This window comes from Loxodonta africana, chromosome 2 (genome assembly GCF_030014295.1).
Source record: "Loxodonta africana isolate mLoxAfr1 chromosome 2, mLoxAfr1.hap2, whole genome shotgun sequence".
NCBI classification, from domain to species: Eukaryota; Metazoa; Chordata; class Mammalia; order Proboscidea; family Elephantidae; genus Loxodonta; species Loxodonta africana.
The window spans coordinates 23,304,703-23,323,658 of NC_087343.1; the positions used below are offsets into that span (position 1 = coordinate 23,304,703).

General features: G+C 36.0%; 1 protein-coding gene across 4 annotated transcripts in view; it reads right to left on the reverse strand.

Moving 5' to 3' along the window:
• CDH18 (cadherin 18) overlaps positions 1 to 18,956 on the reverse strand; it is a 390,041-nt gene that overhangs the window by 112,174 nt on the left and 258,911 nt on the right. For 3 of the 4 annotated variants that reach the window (XM_003407876.4, XM_023545398.2, XM_010588081.3), the window contains exon 5: positions 16,634 to 16,821. In XM_003407876.4, the coding sequence (XP_003407924.2) occupies positions 16,634 to 16,821 (188 nt within the window). The remainder of the gene's footprint in view (positions 1 to 16,633; positions 16,822 to 18,956) is intronic. The other variant, XM_064270825.1, reaches the window with a different exon arrangement.

Here is an 18,956-nt window from a genome sequence, read left to right on the forward strand (position 1 = left end):
TTTCAATAACTGTGCTAAGCCCTTTCAACAGGGATTGAAGAGTTTTCAATACGTGGTGCTGGGGAAATTGGATTTCCACATACAGAAGAATGAATCAGAATCCATGCCTCACACCATACACACACACACACATATTTAAAATGGATAAAATACCTAAATAAAAACTAAAAGCATAAAATTCTTAGAAGAAAATATAGTGGCAAGGCTTGGGGGCTTGGTTGTTAATGATGGACTACCAGATATGACAAAAAAAAGCAGGAGCAATAAAAGGCAATATAACTTAATATGATCTCATAAAAATTAAATACATCAAAGGTTTTCTCAATAAATTGAAGATACAGCTTAAAGATTGGGAGAAAAACTTTAGCAATCATATATACTATAAATGTCTAATATCCCAAATATATAATAAAAGTCTATAACTTAACAACAACAACAAACAAAACAAGAAATGGGCAAAGCAAAGTACTTGAACAGACATTTCACCAAAGAGGATATTCAAACGTCCAGCAAGCACATGACAAGATGCTCAATGACACCAGCTATTAAGCAGATTCAAATCAAAACCACAATGATACACCACCTCGCCCCCATCAGAAAGCAACAGGTATTGGCGAAGTTGTGCAGAAACTGAAACCCTCATTCATTGTTGGTGGGGATGTAAAATAATAAGCCATAGTGGAAAACTCTTAGATGGTTTCTTAAAAAGTTGAACAAAGAGCTACCACATGACCCAGCAATCCCAATCCTAGAAGAAAGTAGAAATGCAAACAGAAACCTCCATACCAATGCTCATTGCAGTACTTTTCAGAATTGTCAAAATGTGGAAACAACCAAAATGTCCCTCAGTAGATGAATGGACATACAAAATGTGGTATATACAGTCCATGGAATATTACTCAGCCATAAAGAGAAATGAAGCCCTAATGCATGCCAGTGAATATTGAAAACACTGTACAGGGCAAAACAAGTCAGTCACAAAAAAACAAATGCTTTAAAATCTCACTTATATGAAATAAGCAGATACGTATAAACCAAAGATTACTAGTGTTTGCCAGATGGTTCACGGGAGAGGGAAAAGAGGAGTTATTGCTGAGGGGGAACTGATTTTTGTTAATGGTGGTTGAATAACTTGGAAAAATATAGCAAGAATGGTTGCTCAACTTGGAGAACGTAATCAATGTCACTGAATTAAACATGTAGAAATTGGTGAATTGGAGTATTTTTTGTTGTGAATATATTCACCACAATTTAAAAAAAGAAATGTATTTAACAGGATGACTTGTATTTTTTTTTTTCTGTTGTTAAAAAAAAAAAAAAAAACAGTAGGGGCAGTCAAATCACTTCTGACTCGTAATGATCCCATATACGACAGAACAAAACACTGCCTGGTCCTGCACCAGCCTCCCAGTCATCGTTATGACTGAGCCCATTGTTGCAGCCATTGTGTCAACTCATCTCCTCGAGAGTTTTCCTCTTTTATGCTGACTTCCACCTTACCAAGCACGATGTCTTTCTCCAGGGACTGATCTGTCCCTGATAACATGTCCAAGGTATGTGAGATGTAATCTCACCATCCTTGGTTCTAAGGAGCATTCTGGCTGTATTTCTTCCAAGACAAATTTGTTCATTTTTCTGACAGTCCATGGTATAGGCAATATTCTTCTCCAACACCATAATTCAAAGGTGTCAATTCTTCTTTGGTCTGCCTAATTCATTGTCCAGCTTTCACATGCATATGAGGCAATTGAAAACACCATGGGTTGGGTCAGGCACACCTTAGTCCTCGAAGTGATATATTTGGTTGTTAACACTTTAAAGAGGTCTTTTGCAGCAGATTTGCCCAGTGCAATATGTCATTTGATTTCTCAATGGCTGCTTCCATGGGTGTTGATAGTGGATCCAAGTAAAGTGAAATGGTTGACAAATTCAATCTTTTCTCCATTTATCATGATGTTGCTTATTCGTCCAATTGTGAGGATTTTTGTTTTCTTTGTTGAGATGCAATCCATACTGAAGGCTGTGGTCTTTCATCTTCATCAGTAAGTGCTTCAAGCCCTCTTCACTTCCAGCAAGCAAGGTTGTGTCATCTGCATAACACAGGTTGTTAATAAGTCTTTCTCCAATCCTGGTGACACCCTCTTCTTCATATAGTCTAGCTTCTTGGATAATTTGTTCAGCATACGGATAGAATAAGTATGGTAAAAGGATACAACGTGATGCACACCTCTCCTGATTTAAAACCACACAGTATTTCCTTGCTCTATTCAAACGACTGCCTCTTGATCTATGTACAGGTTCTTCATGAACACAGTTAAGTGTTCTGGAATTCCCATTCTTCGCAAAGTTATCCATAATTTGTTATGATCCACATAGTCAAACGCCTTTGAATAGTCAATAAAACATAGGTAAACATGTTTCTGGTATTCTCTGCTTTCAGCCAAGATCCATCTGACATCAGCAGTGATATCCCTGGTTCCACGCCCTGTTCTGAATCCAGCTTGAATTTCTGGCAGTTCCCTGTCGATACCCTGCTGCAGCCACTTTTGAATGATTTTCGGCAACTTTTTTTCTTTTTTTTCTGGAAACCCTAAGTAAGTCATGAAGTTCATGGACAGCAAGCAAGTTCTCTTGACAGGAAGAGAGAAACTCTCCGTAAATATAAAATTGGCATTTCTCACCTTCTTAACAGTTTAAAACCAGGCATAACCATATGAAGTTGCGGATATCCAATAATGTGTGACACACTCGAAAGGTAATTACATTTGATTCTGACTAATATAACTATTTTTCTATCATTGAACCATCTGAGCATTCTTGAAATAGTCCAATTTATAATGTGAAATTGTTTCACTGAATGCTGCCTATAATGGTTGTACTGGTTGTCATAAATGAGGCTGCTTAATATTTATATCAGTTTATTAGATTTTTATATGAAAGTGATATTTGTTAGAATTTTTGTTTCATTTTAGTGTGCTAGAAAGCTGCAAGTAGTATTGAAATTATCTTCTGTTTAAGGTTTAATTGAATAATTAAAGTTTTATTAGAATAATATTTAACAGAAGTCCCTAGTAAATCATTGTGATGTTTTTATGGAGGTAGGTATTTCATAATTTTCTGAGTTTATTATATAAAAATCTGATTGTATTAGTTTTCTAATTCTTTGAAGCTGCTTCTTGAATTTTTCCCCCCAAAAAATGTCCTTTACATGAAATTTATGTGATTAGAATTTAAAAGTATTATGTTACTATTACTGCAAATTTTTGGCTATTTATTATTTGCAGTTTCTCCTGTGTTTCTTAATAAAATCATCTAAGGCTTATTTATTGTATTTTTTTTCCAAATAATCTATTTTTTAAAGGGTTTAACATGTTATATTTCTGATAGTCTCTAAAATTCTTATTTTGTCATTAACAATTTTTTTGCTTCTATTGTACTTTCTTTTATTTTTTATTGTTAGCATTTACTTCATTTTATTTTATTTTATTCTTCCTCTTTACATTTTTAGTCCGATATTTAATTCATCTAGTTTTTCTTTTTATTTCCAGTCCTTGATGTATTTTAAGAGTATTAATTCACATTCAGAAGTAATTTATCTGCACCCTATAATTTCTACCCATTCCCAAATGGGGTTATAACCAAGGAGCACCCTGACTGTACTTCATCTAAGACAGATTTGCTTGTTTTTCTAGCAGTCCATGGTATATTCAATATTCTTCACTGCCAAAACCACAACTCAAAGGCACCAATTCTTCTTCGGTCTTCCTTATTCAATGTACAGTTTTTGCATAGATATGAGGCAATTGAAAACACCAAAGCTTGAGTCAGTCTCACCTTAGTCCTCAAAGTGACACTTTTCCTTTTTAACACTTGAAAGAGGCCTTTTGCAGCAGATTTGCCCAATGCAATGTGTCACTTGATTTCTTGACTGAAGCTTCCATGGGTGTTGATTATGGATTCAAATAAAATGAATTCCTTGGCAAATTCAATCTTTTCTCTGTTTATCTTGATGTTGCTTATTGGTCCAGTTGTGAGGATTTTTGTTTTCTTAATGTTGAGCAAAGGTGTTACCTTGAAGACTAAGGTACTCCTGACCCAAGCCATGGTATTTTCAATTGCGTCATATGTGTGTGAAAGCTGGACAGTGAATAAGGAGGACCGAAGAAGAATTGACACCTTTGAATTGTGGTGTTGGCAAAGAATATTGAATATACCATGGACTGCCAAAAGAACGAACAAATCTGTCTTAGAAGAAGTACAACCAGAGTGCTCCTTAGAAGCAAGTTTGGGGAGACCGCGTTTTACATACTTTGGACATGTTGTCAGGAGGGATCAGTCTCTGGAGAAAGACATCATACTTGGTAAAGCACAGGGTCAGTGGAAAAGAGGAAGACCCTCAACAAGGTGGATTGACAAAGTGGCTGCAAAAATGAGCTCAAGCATAACAATGATTGTACAGATGGCACAGGACCGGACGTTGTTTCGTTCTGCTGTGCCTAGGGTCGCTGAGTTGGAACCGACTCGATGGCACCTAACAACAAAAACAACAATGCTGAGGTGCAATCTGTGCTGAAGGCTGTGGTCTTTGATCTTCATCAGTAAATGCTTAAAGTCCTCTTCACTTTTACCAAGCAAGGTTGTGTCATCTGCACATCTGCATAACACAGGTTGTTAATGAATCTTCCTCCAATCCTGATGCCCCATTCTTCTTCATATAGTCCAGCTTCTTGGATTATTTGCTCAGCATGCATATTGAATAAATATGGTGAAAAGATACAACCCTGATGCACACCTTTCCTGACTTTAAACCACGCAGTAGCCCCTTGTTTTTTTCAGATGACTGCCTCCTGGTCTATGTAAAGATTCCTCATGAGCACAATTAAGTATTCTGGAATTCCCATTCTTTGCACTGTTATCCCTAAATTGTTATGGTCCACACAGGTGAATGCCTTTGCACAGTTAGTAAAACACAGGTAAGCGTTTGACTGATTTTCTTTAATTCCCAGCTATTACTGGTGAAACAAAAAATGAGTATATTTCATTTCTTATCTTTTCATATTATTGTAAGAGGTATCATTTCTATATTTTTCAGAACACATGCTACATACATTCAGATCCATGGCCTTGGTCCTAATGTTACATTTAGTAGCGCCCCATTTGTCTTTTTCCTTCAGTACCCACCACTATTTCTTCCTTAGATGACGTATTCCCCAAGGCAATATTCCCTCATTTTGGAATGTTCATAATTGTTTGCTACAAACACTATACTTGAAGGACAACAGAATTTGAGGGACAACACTCTTGACTTATATTTTCTTTTCTTGATTATCTGGTAGGTATTGCTCCACAGGCTCCATGTGTGTTTAAAAGGATTCTCCTGAGCAAAGATTTTCCCAGCCCTTTCTCATCTTTGAAAAATTAGTCCTCTTTTCTATGTAATCTCATAGCAATTTAAGTGAAGCTATACTATTAATACTTGACATCTTGTAGTATAGCAGTGTTTTATATCTACTTAGTTCTCACCAATAGAAAGAATATTTTCTCATTCAGCTTCATATTGCCATTACCGGCACAATCCCTGGTACATGGACGTTGACTAATAGTCCTTCCTCAATCTCAAATACAGCTGTGTTTAAGCTACAGAAAACTTCTCTGTTTTACCTTTGAAGGATGAAAATTTCCATATTATTTCTGAAATATAAATAACTAGCACCTACATGCACACTAAACATTTATATCAATTCATTTAATCATCAGGTGTCTCCTTGAGGCATTGTTTTTCCCCATTTGTGAATGAAGAAATTGAGATACAGAATGGATAAGAAACTTGTACAGGGACAACAACCAGTAAGTGTTACACCAGTTACTCAGGTACTGGGGAGCTCCATCTTGTACCCTGAAGCACTATGCTGCCCTGCCTGAAATCTAATTAGCACATCAGTGTTGTCATTGTTGTTGGGTTCCATCTAGTGGATTCTACTCACAAGGACCCCATGTGACAGAGTAGAACTGCCCCATAGGGTTTTCTTGGCTGTAATCTTTAAGTAAGCAGATCATCAGATCTTTCTCCTGTGGACTCAACTGCGTAGGTTTGAGCCACCAACTTTTGCTTAGCCAAAAAAAGAAAAATCTGTTTTCCAGTGGATTTCAACACATAGCAACCCTATAAGGACAAAGTTGAACTGTCCTATAGGATTTCCAAGCAGCAGCTGATGGATTAGAGATGTCAAACTTTTGTTTACCAGCCAAGTATTTTAACCATTGCTCCACCAGGGCTCTATATAACACATCAATAGTGTGTAATGTAATGTTCTAATTTGATGACTGAGATGAACAGATTTTCTGTGAGATATAATGTCCAGCCATTAAAAGGGGCCCTGGTGGCACAGTGGTTAAGAGCTATGACTGCTAACCAAAAGGTCAGCAGTTGAATCCACCAGTCACTCCCTGGAAACCACGTGGGGCAGTTCTACTCTGACCTATAGGGTCCTTATGATGGCAACGGGTTTGGTTTTTGGTTTTTACTGTTAAAAAATACCTCCACACATTGTCATTTCAAGTATTTACTATTAAATTGGAAATGAATTTAGAACTTCATTAATTCTGCCATCACAGCCATGAGCCCCTTCATAATTTCTTTAATACACAGACTCACAGACCTAAGAACCTGAAATGCTTTTCAGGCAAATTCTTTTTCCTCTGCCCAACTAGAAATGCTTATTATCATGCAATTTTAACTTCTCCAGGCAATGAGGCTTCCCTTACTTTTCTTTAGTTACTGTTCAATATCCTAATACAGCTTACTGTCACTGAATTGATTCCGGTTTTCATCTTAAATTTTAGTTTCTTAATTTCATCTTATTACTCTTAGTAATTGCATTTACATATCATTGCTCTTACTTACAACATGATACTTTCCCTCTTTAATATTAACACATTTCATATTACTGCACAGAGTTATCATCTTTTCCATCAATCATTTTCTAGCCAGCTCTACATATTTGGAACTATTTAATTGTTTCTCATCAATCACTTCTATTATTCCTTAAATCACACTAATATATTCCTCCTCTGAAACCACCATGAATAAGATGGCCTTGAGTACGTCGCCCTGTGACTCTACTCTTCTTGGAGTTCAGCAACAGCAAGCATGGAGTTCAGGGAGGTGTTAAAATTCTGTTTTGCTAAAAATTAAGAGAAGAGACTTCTTATGACCTCTCTTTTATCTAGTTTCTATGCTATTCCATCACCAAGCCTGCATCAGGCTTTCAATTGTATGAACGAGCAGATAATGATAGGGTTGATAATGACATTTCCATACATGAGAAACATCACTTCAATCGTGCAAAAATAAATAAATAATAAATAAATAAATAAAAGTGATAAAAGCTTCTGGGATAGTGACTGTGACATTAAAGTCTAATTTTCTTTTACAAAAAAAAAATGTGTGTTTTAAATGATGGTATGTTGCCAAACACAAGGAAAACATCATGGATTTAAATAATGTTCCTCGTGCTAGGCTTTCTTGTTACGCCATGGTTTGTGGTCCTTGGCAGAGGTTGGACTTGGATGGTGGACTTTCTTTGGAGAGTAGAGAATAACACACATGTTCTGTTTTGAATTGGTTCCCTCCAAAATATATGTTGGACTCTTAATACATAGTAATTACACATACACATATTACGATATTATATATTTATATATAAATATAAAACCAAGAAACCAAACCCGTTGTGGTCAGGTCGATTCCGACTCACAGCGCTCATCTAGGACAGAGTAGAGCTACCCCATAGAGTTTCCAAGGAGCGCCTGGTGGATTTGAATTACTGACCTTTAGGTTAGCAGCTGTAGTAGCACTTGACTGCTACGTCACCAGGGTTTCCTATATACAAATATATATAATTTAAATAATTAGACACACACACACACATTAAAGCTTAACCTCAGACAATTGGTGTGGATAGCTTAACTGACCAGGATGTTTCATCAGATCACTCTTTTTCCAACGAGGGCACTAAATTATATTGTAGTGATATGTCTGTTCAAAATAATCAATTAACATTCAAGGTAGCTTTGAGTGATCTATTGCTCCAGGCCCACCGCCATGGCTATAGATGGACAGTAAGAATAAAAGCAGTCTTCTGTCATAAATTAAAAAAAAACAGAGTGATAGATTTCACTAGATTGAAACTTGAACTCCTCTCTGTAGCCTCTGCTGAGCAGAATTACTTTCCCAATACTGGAACCTTGTAAGACTAAAAATAGAGGATCATGAGAAAACAAAAACAAAAAAAGCCTTAACAAATGTTCAGTTTTTGTAAATTGTTCATTTGAATTAGAAATTAGCAGGTTTTACACTAGCAAGTGGCCATCTAAGATGCATCAATGGGTCTCAACCCACCTGGACCAAAGGAGAATGAGGAACGCCAAAGACACAAGGTAATTATGAGCCCACGAGACAGAAAGGCCCACATAAACCAGAAACTACATCAGCCTGAGACCAGAAGAACTAGATGGTACCTGTCTACAACCGATGACTACCCTGACAGGGAATACAACAGAGAACCCCTAAGGGAGCAGGACAGCAGTGGGATGCAGACCCCAAATTCTCATCAAAAGACCAGACTTAATGGTCTGTCTGACACTAGAAGAAACCCAGTGGTCATGGTCCCCAGACTTTCTGTTAGCCTAAGACAGGAGCCATTCTCAAAACCAACTCTTCAGACAAGGATTGGACCGGACTATGGGACAGAAAATGGTGCTGGTGAAGAATGAGCTTCTTGGATCAAGTAGACACATGAGACTATGTTGGTAACTCCTGTCTGGAGGGGAGATGAGAGGGCAGAAGGGGTCAGAAGCTGGCTGAATGGACATGAAAACAGAGAGTGAAGAGAAGGAGTGTGCTATCTTATTAGGGGGGAGCACAATTAGGAGTATATATCAAGGTGTATATAACTTTTTTATATGAGAGACTCACTTGATTTGTAAACTTTCACTTAAAGCACAATAAAAATTAAAAGAAAAAAAAAATTAGGTCAACCATTTCCCCTCTGGGAGGACCTGGCCTTTCATACCCACCTAAGGAAAATTGACAACTCTGTTTTTGTACCACTATGAATGGAAACCCTGGTGGTGTAGCAGTTAAGTACTATGGATGCTAACCAAAGAGTTGGCAGTTCGAATCCACCAGGCACTCCTTGGAAACTCTATGGAGCAGTTCTACTCCGTCCTACAGGGTCGCTATGAGTCAGAATCGACTTGACGACACTGGGTTTGGTTTTTTGGTGGTTTTTATGGTACTAAATATACATTTGTTATCATAGTAATTATTTGTATAAAACTTATTTTCCTTAATCTACTGTAGTCCCCTTGAGAATAGGAACATGCTTTTATTTTGCTTCCCCAGTGTCTAGCATAGTTCCTCAGCTGATGTGTTACTAAAGTACTCTGTGTGCACTGAAAAAAAAAAAAAGAAAAGAAATTAGCATGTTTTATCTATTTCTTCTTACATAAAAAATGTGTTCACGTGCTAGCCCACATACATTTACAATGGGTTGTTGTGCATTGTTTATTGCTCTTTGTGGTTCACAGTCTAAAAACTTTAGAAGCCAATGGCAAAGAACATCCTCCTTCGTATTGTCATTTGATACAGGTCAAAGGAATGACAAAAGAAAATTCAGTAAGTACTATCCACTAAAACAGTAAAACTGTAGTTACACGGGATAGCTCTATCATGGCTGTCTTTGAATACATTTCATTTATTTTTTCTCTTAGGAATAATTTAGCCTTTTAAAAATATTTTTATAACTTAATATTTTTATAACTGTTTGCCCCGTGATTCATCTCAAATAACTTGTTGAATGAAATGGATAATTCTGCAATTAATGTACAATGACATTTTACATACTGTGAAGAATGGAAATTAGAAAAAGAAAATGCACAGTACCTAATCCCAAAAATGTTTAACATCTAGTGTAGACAGAGATATATTTGTTGTACACATAGATGAACACTGATGAGAATTATCTGTGCATTTGTAGTGAATTGATTAGAAAAAGATTTTTCTACTCACTCAGGCCTAGCAGATTTAAAAGCAATATGGAATTGCTATGTTTTCTACAGTGAGAAATGTGCAAAATCAATACCATAAGAAAGAGAAAAGAGAATCCAAAGAAGGAGATTTGTGACTGAAATGTACTTAAATTCTGCACTACGAATACAATATATAACTTGAATTCAGAAGGGGAAAAAAAAAATTGAAGAAGGAGGGGAACACTGATTACTAAAAAATGTGAATTGCAGTATATGTCTGTGACGTGATATGCACAGGATAGTTTGTTCCCAGCATGCTTCCACGTCATTTGAATAACATGAAATATAGGGAGGCAGCAAAAAACCACATGAAATGACCTGAAAGATGTGATCTGAAAGATGCGAATAGAAGAAGAGAAGGAAAAAAACAACTGAGGTTATACTTGAACAAAAATAATGATTATTACTGTAATTATGAGCCAAACACAACTTAGAAAGCTATTTTCACCTTATTTTAACTATTTTTCAGAATCACCTTGTGAAGTGATTAAATAAGAAAACTGAGCTTCAAAGACTTGAGGCATCATAAATCTCTTAAATGGTTGAATCAAGATTTATATTTCATATGAAAATAAAGAGCATATTTTTCTCCCATCTTTCATTGGCTTGAGGGCCAAGTCTAAGATATTTTTAACTTAAATTAAGAGGCATGGTTTATGTAATTGAATAAAACTTGAAGAAGGAAATTGACATTACAAACAATATTTATTGAAAGTCAGAAGAGTAGAATAGGGTTGAAGTGTTAAGTAAAAAAAAAAAAAAAAAGATTCGGAACAACTGCTGTGAAGAATATAAATGGATCATATAGGGGCCTCAAGAAGAGAAGATGAATAACACTGCTAAGCAGCAGCACCACCCCGGCTACAGGAGTTTTTATCAGAGGAGAGTGCATCAACTTACATTCACCCTTATCTTTCTTCCCCTTTCCACCCAGTCAGGCACCACTAAACAATGAATGAAAGTTATCAAAGTGTATTTACAATGTACCACATCATGGACCAGTGAATTCGACTAGGCACTTTTCTGATGAAGAAACGATATGGGCAGGCATGTGTGGAACACTGCTGTGAGCTGATTTATAGAGCAGGGCTGATTTTGATCTTCGAGAAGATGAGCTGTTCTGCCTTGCTGGCTAAGGTGAGTGGCCTTAGAGATTAAACAAGACAGGTTTGTAGGGGCAGTTTTATCCATTTCCTATCTAAATTGGTACCTCTAGAAGGCTAAAATCCATCGAGGTACATAGTTTATTTTTCAAATTGCCAATGATTTACATCATAAAACATAAACCAAATACCTCTAACATTCATAATCATAATCAGAAGGGTCAAATAAGAGTACAAACGCTAACCACATTGAAAAATAAGTTCAGGAAAAAAACTGAAAGGCTTAATATAGACTCACTAATTGAAAAAATTATTATGACAGCACTACCATTTACATCAAAGAAATAATTCTCATCTTGAAAATCCATCATGTTTTGTGTGTGTGTGTTCCAGCATGTGAGGATAATATAGAATGAAGATTCCTAATTAAATATAAATGCACATACAAAAACATATTATCACCATACCCTTACTTTTCACAGGCAGCTTCAAATTAATTGCATCCATGCAGAGGTGGTAAGGTCTTCTCATTGCTCATTGTCCTTAATTCCACAACACAGGCTCGTTTTTCAGATCGTGTGCGTATTCAAACCACTTAGACCCTCCTTCATTTTTTGCAAAAAAAATGATGCCACTTCTTATTTTAGGAAGACAAGTATACTGAATAGGCAGGATCCCACTCCACGTCCAGCTAGTCACTGAAAACTTATCTGCAATCGATCACTTTCTTTCTTTTCCATATGTCTCAGTGAACAAGGTTTATTACCCTTGGACACTTTCCTCTGTCTGTGATCAAGATCCCATTCAGGGCCATCTACACCTCCAATGGATCTTTTTGAATCAATTATTCTCTCTCCAGTATGCTCAATTTCTATGTTTCTAATGACCTTTTAAGAAGTCCTGGTGCCATAATGATTAAGCACTCAGCTGTTAACCTAAAGATCGGGGTGGTTCAAACCCACCATTGACTCCATGGGAGAAAAGACTTGGTGATCTGCTCTAAGATTTCAGTCTAGGAAATCTTATGGGGCAGTTCTACTCTGTCATATATGATCACAGTGAGTTGGAGTCGACTGGATGGCATACAACAACAACATCGACCTTTTACCCCCTGCATAGAAACACACTTCAGTTCTCAACTTAAAATTAAAATTGTTATTCAGGCATGTTCTTGTATTTGCTTCATGACCTTTCTTCTCCACTTTATTAAAAAGTTTCCCAAAAATGATGGCTTGCTTCTTCTTTTTTTACCCACTTCCTTCCTTCTCATTATCTTCCCACCACATTGCAATGCGTTCTTTTCTCCATTGTAGCAGAGTATAAATGCATCAGTTCTCATCCAAGTATGTACAATGATTAAGTGTTCAGACTTTGCAAAGAGACCGCCCAAGTGTTCTGTGGGTGGTTTTCTACATGGGTATGATTCTTCATCTGCCTGTGATTCAGTTTCAATAGCTATAAAGTAAAGATAGTGAGATTTAAATGAGTGAAAATACATGTACTAACTCATCAGGACTTAGGGAATATGGTGAAAACCAAGCTTTGTACAAAGGAAACACTCAACAAATATTAGTGCTGTTACTAATACTGATATTGATGATGATGATGATATAGTGATGAAGATTGACTCTAAAATGTTAGTTGTTCTCATCTAGTAATCCCTGATCTCTCTTTTGCCAAATCCAATTAATATTGTAATATGTAATCATAATCAATATTATAATTCCAAAGTGGTTTAAATTTCTAGAATAGTTCACTTTTTTGACGGTACCAAAATTCTCTCTTGGTTTTTAAAATCTTTCTCCAAGGCTCTTATTTCTTCCCTGCCTTCTACTTGTCTGTTAAATATTGGTATTCCATAGGGTTCAAGATTCCTCTTTCAAAAAGAATCAGCTTATTTACCTGAGTTCACCTGAGTAATGAAGCCATCCAGGAAATGGAAATCAGCCATCCCTCTCCTCTCCTGCTTATCCAGATCCCCATGCGTTAATTAGCTCTAAAATTTATTGAAAGCCTACTCTGTCAGAAAACATATTTGATGATGTGAATGCAATAATGGTTTAAAATATAGTTTTGTCCTCACGTACTTTACATTAATTATTAATTGACACCAAAACATATCTAATGACTGCCAACTGAGAAAATGTTAAAGACTCCCCCACCAAAAAAAGAAAAAAAAAAAATTTGGTCCAGCCATCAAGTCAATCCCAGCTCAGGGTGACACCAGGTATTACAGAGTAGAACTGCTAAATGGAGTTATTTTTTTGGTTGTAATCTTTATGGAAGTCAATCGACAGGCTTTCTTTCAGGTCACAGCTGGGTGGGTTTGAACCACCAACCTTTAGGTTAGCAGACAAGTACAAACCATTTGCACCACCTAGAGATCTAATGGCATCAATGGGGGGGAAATTTTTACAAGTCCCTGTATGCTCTTGAACCCATCCACCACATCCTTCACTCTCTCTGCTCCAGATTCAACTACTTTTCATTCCTTATATGTACCATGTTCTTCCCACTCGAAACTCATGGTACATCTCCTTTCCTCTTCTAGGAAAGTTCATCCTTTACATTCTTTGCTTAATTAACTCTCTGATTTAGGTTATCTGTTCAACCATCCCTGAATTACCAGACAGGATCAAATATCCCAATCCCCCCCCCCAACAGTCTGATATAACTGTCCTTCATAGAAGATTTTTTTTTTTTTTGGTGTTTGTTTTTTGCTCTAAGTATTTTTGTGATATTTGATTACGTCCACTTGCTCCCGTAGATTGTAAGGTCAATGAAGGCAAGAAATAAGTCTAGATTTGCTCATACATCACTCATACAGAGCTCTGCAATTAGCACATAAAAGACAATCAAAATATATGTGTTAAGGACATGAAAATTAACTCTTTCTATTATCACATTTTGACCCAAGTTTGGCAATCTCAGGAAAGAAAGTCCACAGTTAGAAAATATTTTAGGTATAGACATTACATACATACATGCCAGTGATGACTTCTGATCTGTTCCAGAAGTGCTTATAAACTTTGAGTTCTGTTTAGTAACCTTCTTTGTCAGCAATCGCTAGGCAAGTTAATCCTTAAGTTTAAAATCAACATAAAATTTTAACTATTGAGAGAATTCATGAGATTTTATGTTGTATAAACAGAAAACTATATACAAAAATCAGAGGAAGTCACTTCAATATCTACAGTAGCACATTACTAATAAAATTTCTCAGGTGTGTTTTCAACATATTTGACAGTAGAATAGCCTAGAGTACTTGTTAAAAAGGCAAACTTCTCAGCTCCACTCCAGTCTTACTGAATCAAAATAGATGGAGATAGGGCCTAGAAATCTGACTTTTGCCAGATTGTCCAGCTGAAATCTTTGCACATTTAAACACTGAGACATATGTATAAGGAGTTGCACCTTTGCTAATTGTCTGCATTCCCATTTCCTCTTTAAAAGAACAGGAGAATTACCTACTCCTAAAAGCAGAGAGGAAACACTGGCGGTGTAGTGGTTAGGTGCTATGGCTGCTGACAAAAAGGTCAGCAGTTCGAATCCACCAGGTGCTCCTTGGAAACTCTATAGGGCAGTTCTCCTCTGTCCTATAGGGTAGCAATGAGTCAGAATCGACGCAATGGCAGTGAGTTTTTTTTTTTTTGGGGGGGGGGGCTTAAAGGCAGAGAAAGCAGCCCTGGGGGTTGTAATCTTTATGGAGGTCAAGTTAACCAGAAGGTGAGCAGTTCAAACCCAGGAGCTGCACTATGGGAGAAAGATGTGGTGGTCTGCTTCCATAAAGATTACAGCCTTGGAAACCCTATGGGGCAGTTCTACTCTGTCCTATAGGGTCACTAGGGTCACTAGGAGTCAGAACTGACTTGACGACAGTGGGTTTGAGGTTTTTTCTGTGTTTCTTTGTTTGGTTTGTTCTTAAAGGCATAGTGATAGATTCAGTTCCCATAACAGACTCTTGGTGGGGGGGAGGGGAAGAATAGTTGTGGTGAGAGGACAGGAGGAGGAAGTAGTTAATGTTTTTATAGAAGCCGGCTTGATGGCTCCAGGACTATTAAGCCAAGTCCTGCCTGCTTGAGTATTATTAGCTAACATGATAAAACCTTGTACATTAGTTAGATTAATACAACTTAGACTAATGGCATTAATAGAACTGTCACTTATGATAAATCTCAGTAACCTGAAAATTCTAAAAACTATTACATGGATGTGTGTTTGTTTGAAACCTAAAATAAGAGGTAGTAATTTTATTTTTAATTTATGCATTTATTTGGAGGAAAGTGGAAGAAAAATCATATAATAGGAGAAGGCAGAGAAAACAAAGAAAATGGACTCATGCACAAAGAAAAAACACTGAGTTGCCAGGGGGAAGACTAAACTCTGGCAGGGATGAGATGATCTCCCACTAAGAATGTCTAGGACATTTGGAGAGACAAATCTCATTTAAGCATTTTATTTTATTATTATTATTTGTATTTCAGCTTTTCGAGTAGCTTTATGAAGTTATCAGTTATCTTTCTGTTGAAAAGCAGTACTGAGAAACATTTAATAATGTAGTTATAAAACAATAAGTTTTAATATAAAAATAGGTTTGTATCTTCAATTTGGGTACCAAGGACTCAATGACTCCATGTGGTATTTAATTTTGTATATTCCTGTTGTCTGTGTCCCTTCACATACTTTAGACCAATTGTAATTTAGTGATTTAGTAAGTCTTAAAAGTTTCCTCATGGCTATTTAAAATATATCTAGATACATTTTTGAATGAGATTTGTGTAGATTTTCAAATATGCTTTTTCATGAATCTTCATAGTATTTTTACAGTGTACTTTTGAATATTCTTTTATAAATTATTAAAGAAATCTTACTTGTAAGGTTATTTACAATTAGGGTTCTATTTTTTTTTTTTTCTTTTTACCCTTAACCAAAGTTACCACTTATCTATTGTCTATTTAGTGTTTTTCCAGCCCTATTCCTCTCCTGTCTTGTAACCATAAAATATTAAATTAGGGTTCCATTTTATTAATTAGTATCCATAATGCTCTCCAGGTAACTCCCTTCATATATAACCAAATCATCTTAGTTTTATTTTGATAATGTAATTCCTTGTATTTAGTTCAAATGCATTACATTTAGTTCTTGAGTGGTACCTCTGGGACATTTCAAGAAGAATTTGATAAGAAACACAAATGAAAAAAGAAGGAGCACATTCATGTTGTATTCTACATTAGGTTCCCCCATCTTGTTGTAATACATTTCCAGAAAGAACATTCCAAGAATCAGACACACCCACAATTGAAATGTAACTGCATCTCAAAGAGAAAATGTTTTGTAATTTTACCTGAAAGTTTGGATTATTCAGACCTCTACTGAATTTTCATTTAAAGACTGATGCACAAGTTGCCTGAATCATGAGAAATTTGTATTCTTTTTACCTTCTTTAAGGAAAGTATCCCTTCTCTGGTCTCTTTGTCGGTGGAGATGGAGAATATCCCAACACCATCACCATTGATGATGGAGTATGTCATGTCAGCATTTGAGCCAGTGTCTGCATCATTTGCCTTGATTTTCCCAACAGCTGAACCAACTTGAGCTGACTCAGGAACGTACAGCTGATAGTGCTCTGGAAAAGATTTTATATTACATGTATTTAATTATAAATAATATTACAAGAAAACGGTGTTAAAATATTTAGACTACTACACAAATGAACATTACAGTAAGTAATGTACAAAACATACTGGTTCAGACTTTAAAATATTAGCATATTATTAAATAATAAAATACTAGTATATGACCTTCAAAATATATGCAAAACATAATCTCTAAATATATGGAAAATATATACAAAAAATTTTTTTTTAATATACATTTCTTTATATTTTAAATGTGTGGCTATCTGATTCAGATACATAGAATCAGATGTGTAGATATCTGAATATAAAATATTTTACTAGCAATAAACACATAAATACCAGAAAAATAAATATTAGAGGTCAATTTGCATTCTTAAATTGAGCAAAAAACTTAATTAGTAAATATTAGTGCAGTCTGCAATGTATTTCTCTATCCAAACAGTATATGGAATTAAAATAATAGAAATGTGGGAATTTGGAAATCAAAATAAAAACAAGAAAGAAATGGACATTGAGTAGCTATGAATATAGATTATTTTTTTAATCAATAGACTTAAGTCTTGTGAAATGTATCCGCCATGACAGAGAGAGATAGTAAATGTATTTGTGTATTTATTTATCTTTTATTTTCCATCAGCTGCTAAATAGAATTTGGAATGGCTTTATCATAAAGTCACAAATGAAATAAGATTATCAAAAATATTTAAAAATCAATAACCAAGTTGAAGGTTAAGTATGTAAATACAAGGGACACAGAGTTCTTGTTGTTGTTAGGTGCCATTGAGTCGGCTATGACTCATAGTGACCCCATGTACAACAGAACGAAACATTGCCTGGTCCTGTGCCATCCTCACAATCATTGTTATGCTTGAGCCCATTGTTGCAGCCACTGTGTCAATCCACCTCATTGAGGGTCTTCCTCTTTTCTGCTGACCCTGTACTTTGCCAAGCATGATGTCCTTCTCCAGAGACTGATCCCTCCTGACATCATGCCCAAAGTATGTAAGACTCAGTCTTGCCATCCTTGCTTCTAAGGAGCATTCTGGTTGTACTGCTTCCAAGACAGATTTATTCATTCTTCTGGCAGTCCATTGTATATTCAATATTCTTCGCCAAGACCACAATTCAAAGGCATCAATTCTTCTTTGGTCTTCTTTATTCATTGTCCAACTTTCACATGCATATGATGTGATTGAAAATACCATGGCTTGGGTCAGGTGCACCTTAGCCTTCAAGGTGACCTCTTTGCTCTTCAACACAGGTCCTTTGCAGCAGACTTACCCAATGCAATGCATCTTTTGATTTCTTGACTGCTGCTTCCATGGCTGTTGATTATGGATCCAAGTAAAATGAAATACTTCATAACTTCAATCTTTTATCCATTTATCATGATGTTGCTCATTGGTCCAGTCGTGAGGATTTTTGTTTTCTCTATGTTGAGGTACAATACTAAAGGCTGTGGTCTTTGATCTTCATTAGTAAGTGCTTCAAGTCCACTCTCAGCAAGCAAGGTTGTGTTATCTGCATAACGCAGGTTGTTAATGAGTCTTCCTCCAATCCTGATGCCCCGTTCTTCTTCATATAGTCCAGCTTCTTGGATTATTTGCTCAGCATACAGATTGAATAGGTATGGTGAAAGAATACAACCCTGACGCACACCTTTCCTGACTTTAAACCACTCAGCAACCCCTTGTTCTGTCAGAACAACTGCCCCTTGATCTGTGTAAAGGTTCCCCATGAGCACAATTAAGTGTTCTGGGCACAGAGTGTGGTACAGTATTTGTGAGCATAAATTTGACACAGTATCTCTTATAGCAATAACAATAATATGTTATTGATTCTCTTTGAAAATTCTCATCAGTTGTTCACAGTTTGCCCTGGTACTAAATGCCGAATGGAACTTTTCCTACAGGGTCTTATGTAATGGATATTAAGAAGCATAATGGATGTCATTACTAATTGCTTTATTGATAAGCTAGAAGCATATTTATTTAAAAATTTATTTTAGCAAATCTCTAAGAATAAAAATAACATGAACCTTGAATTAAAATGTAACTTCATAAAAAATTTTGGTAAAGGTTAAGTCAATAATGTTTCAAACTTTTATACAATTATATAAGAC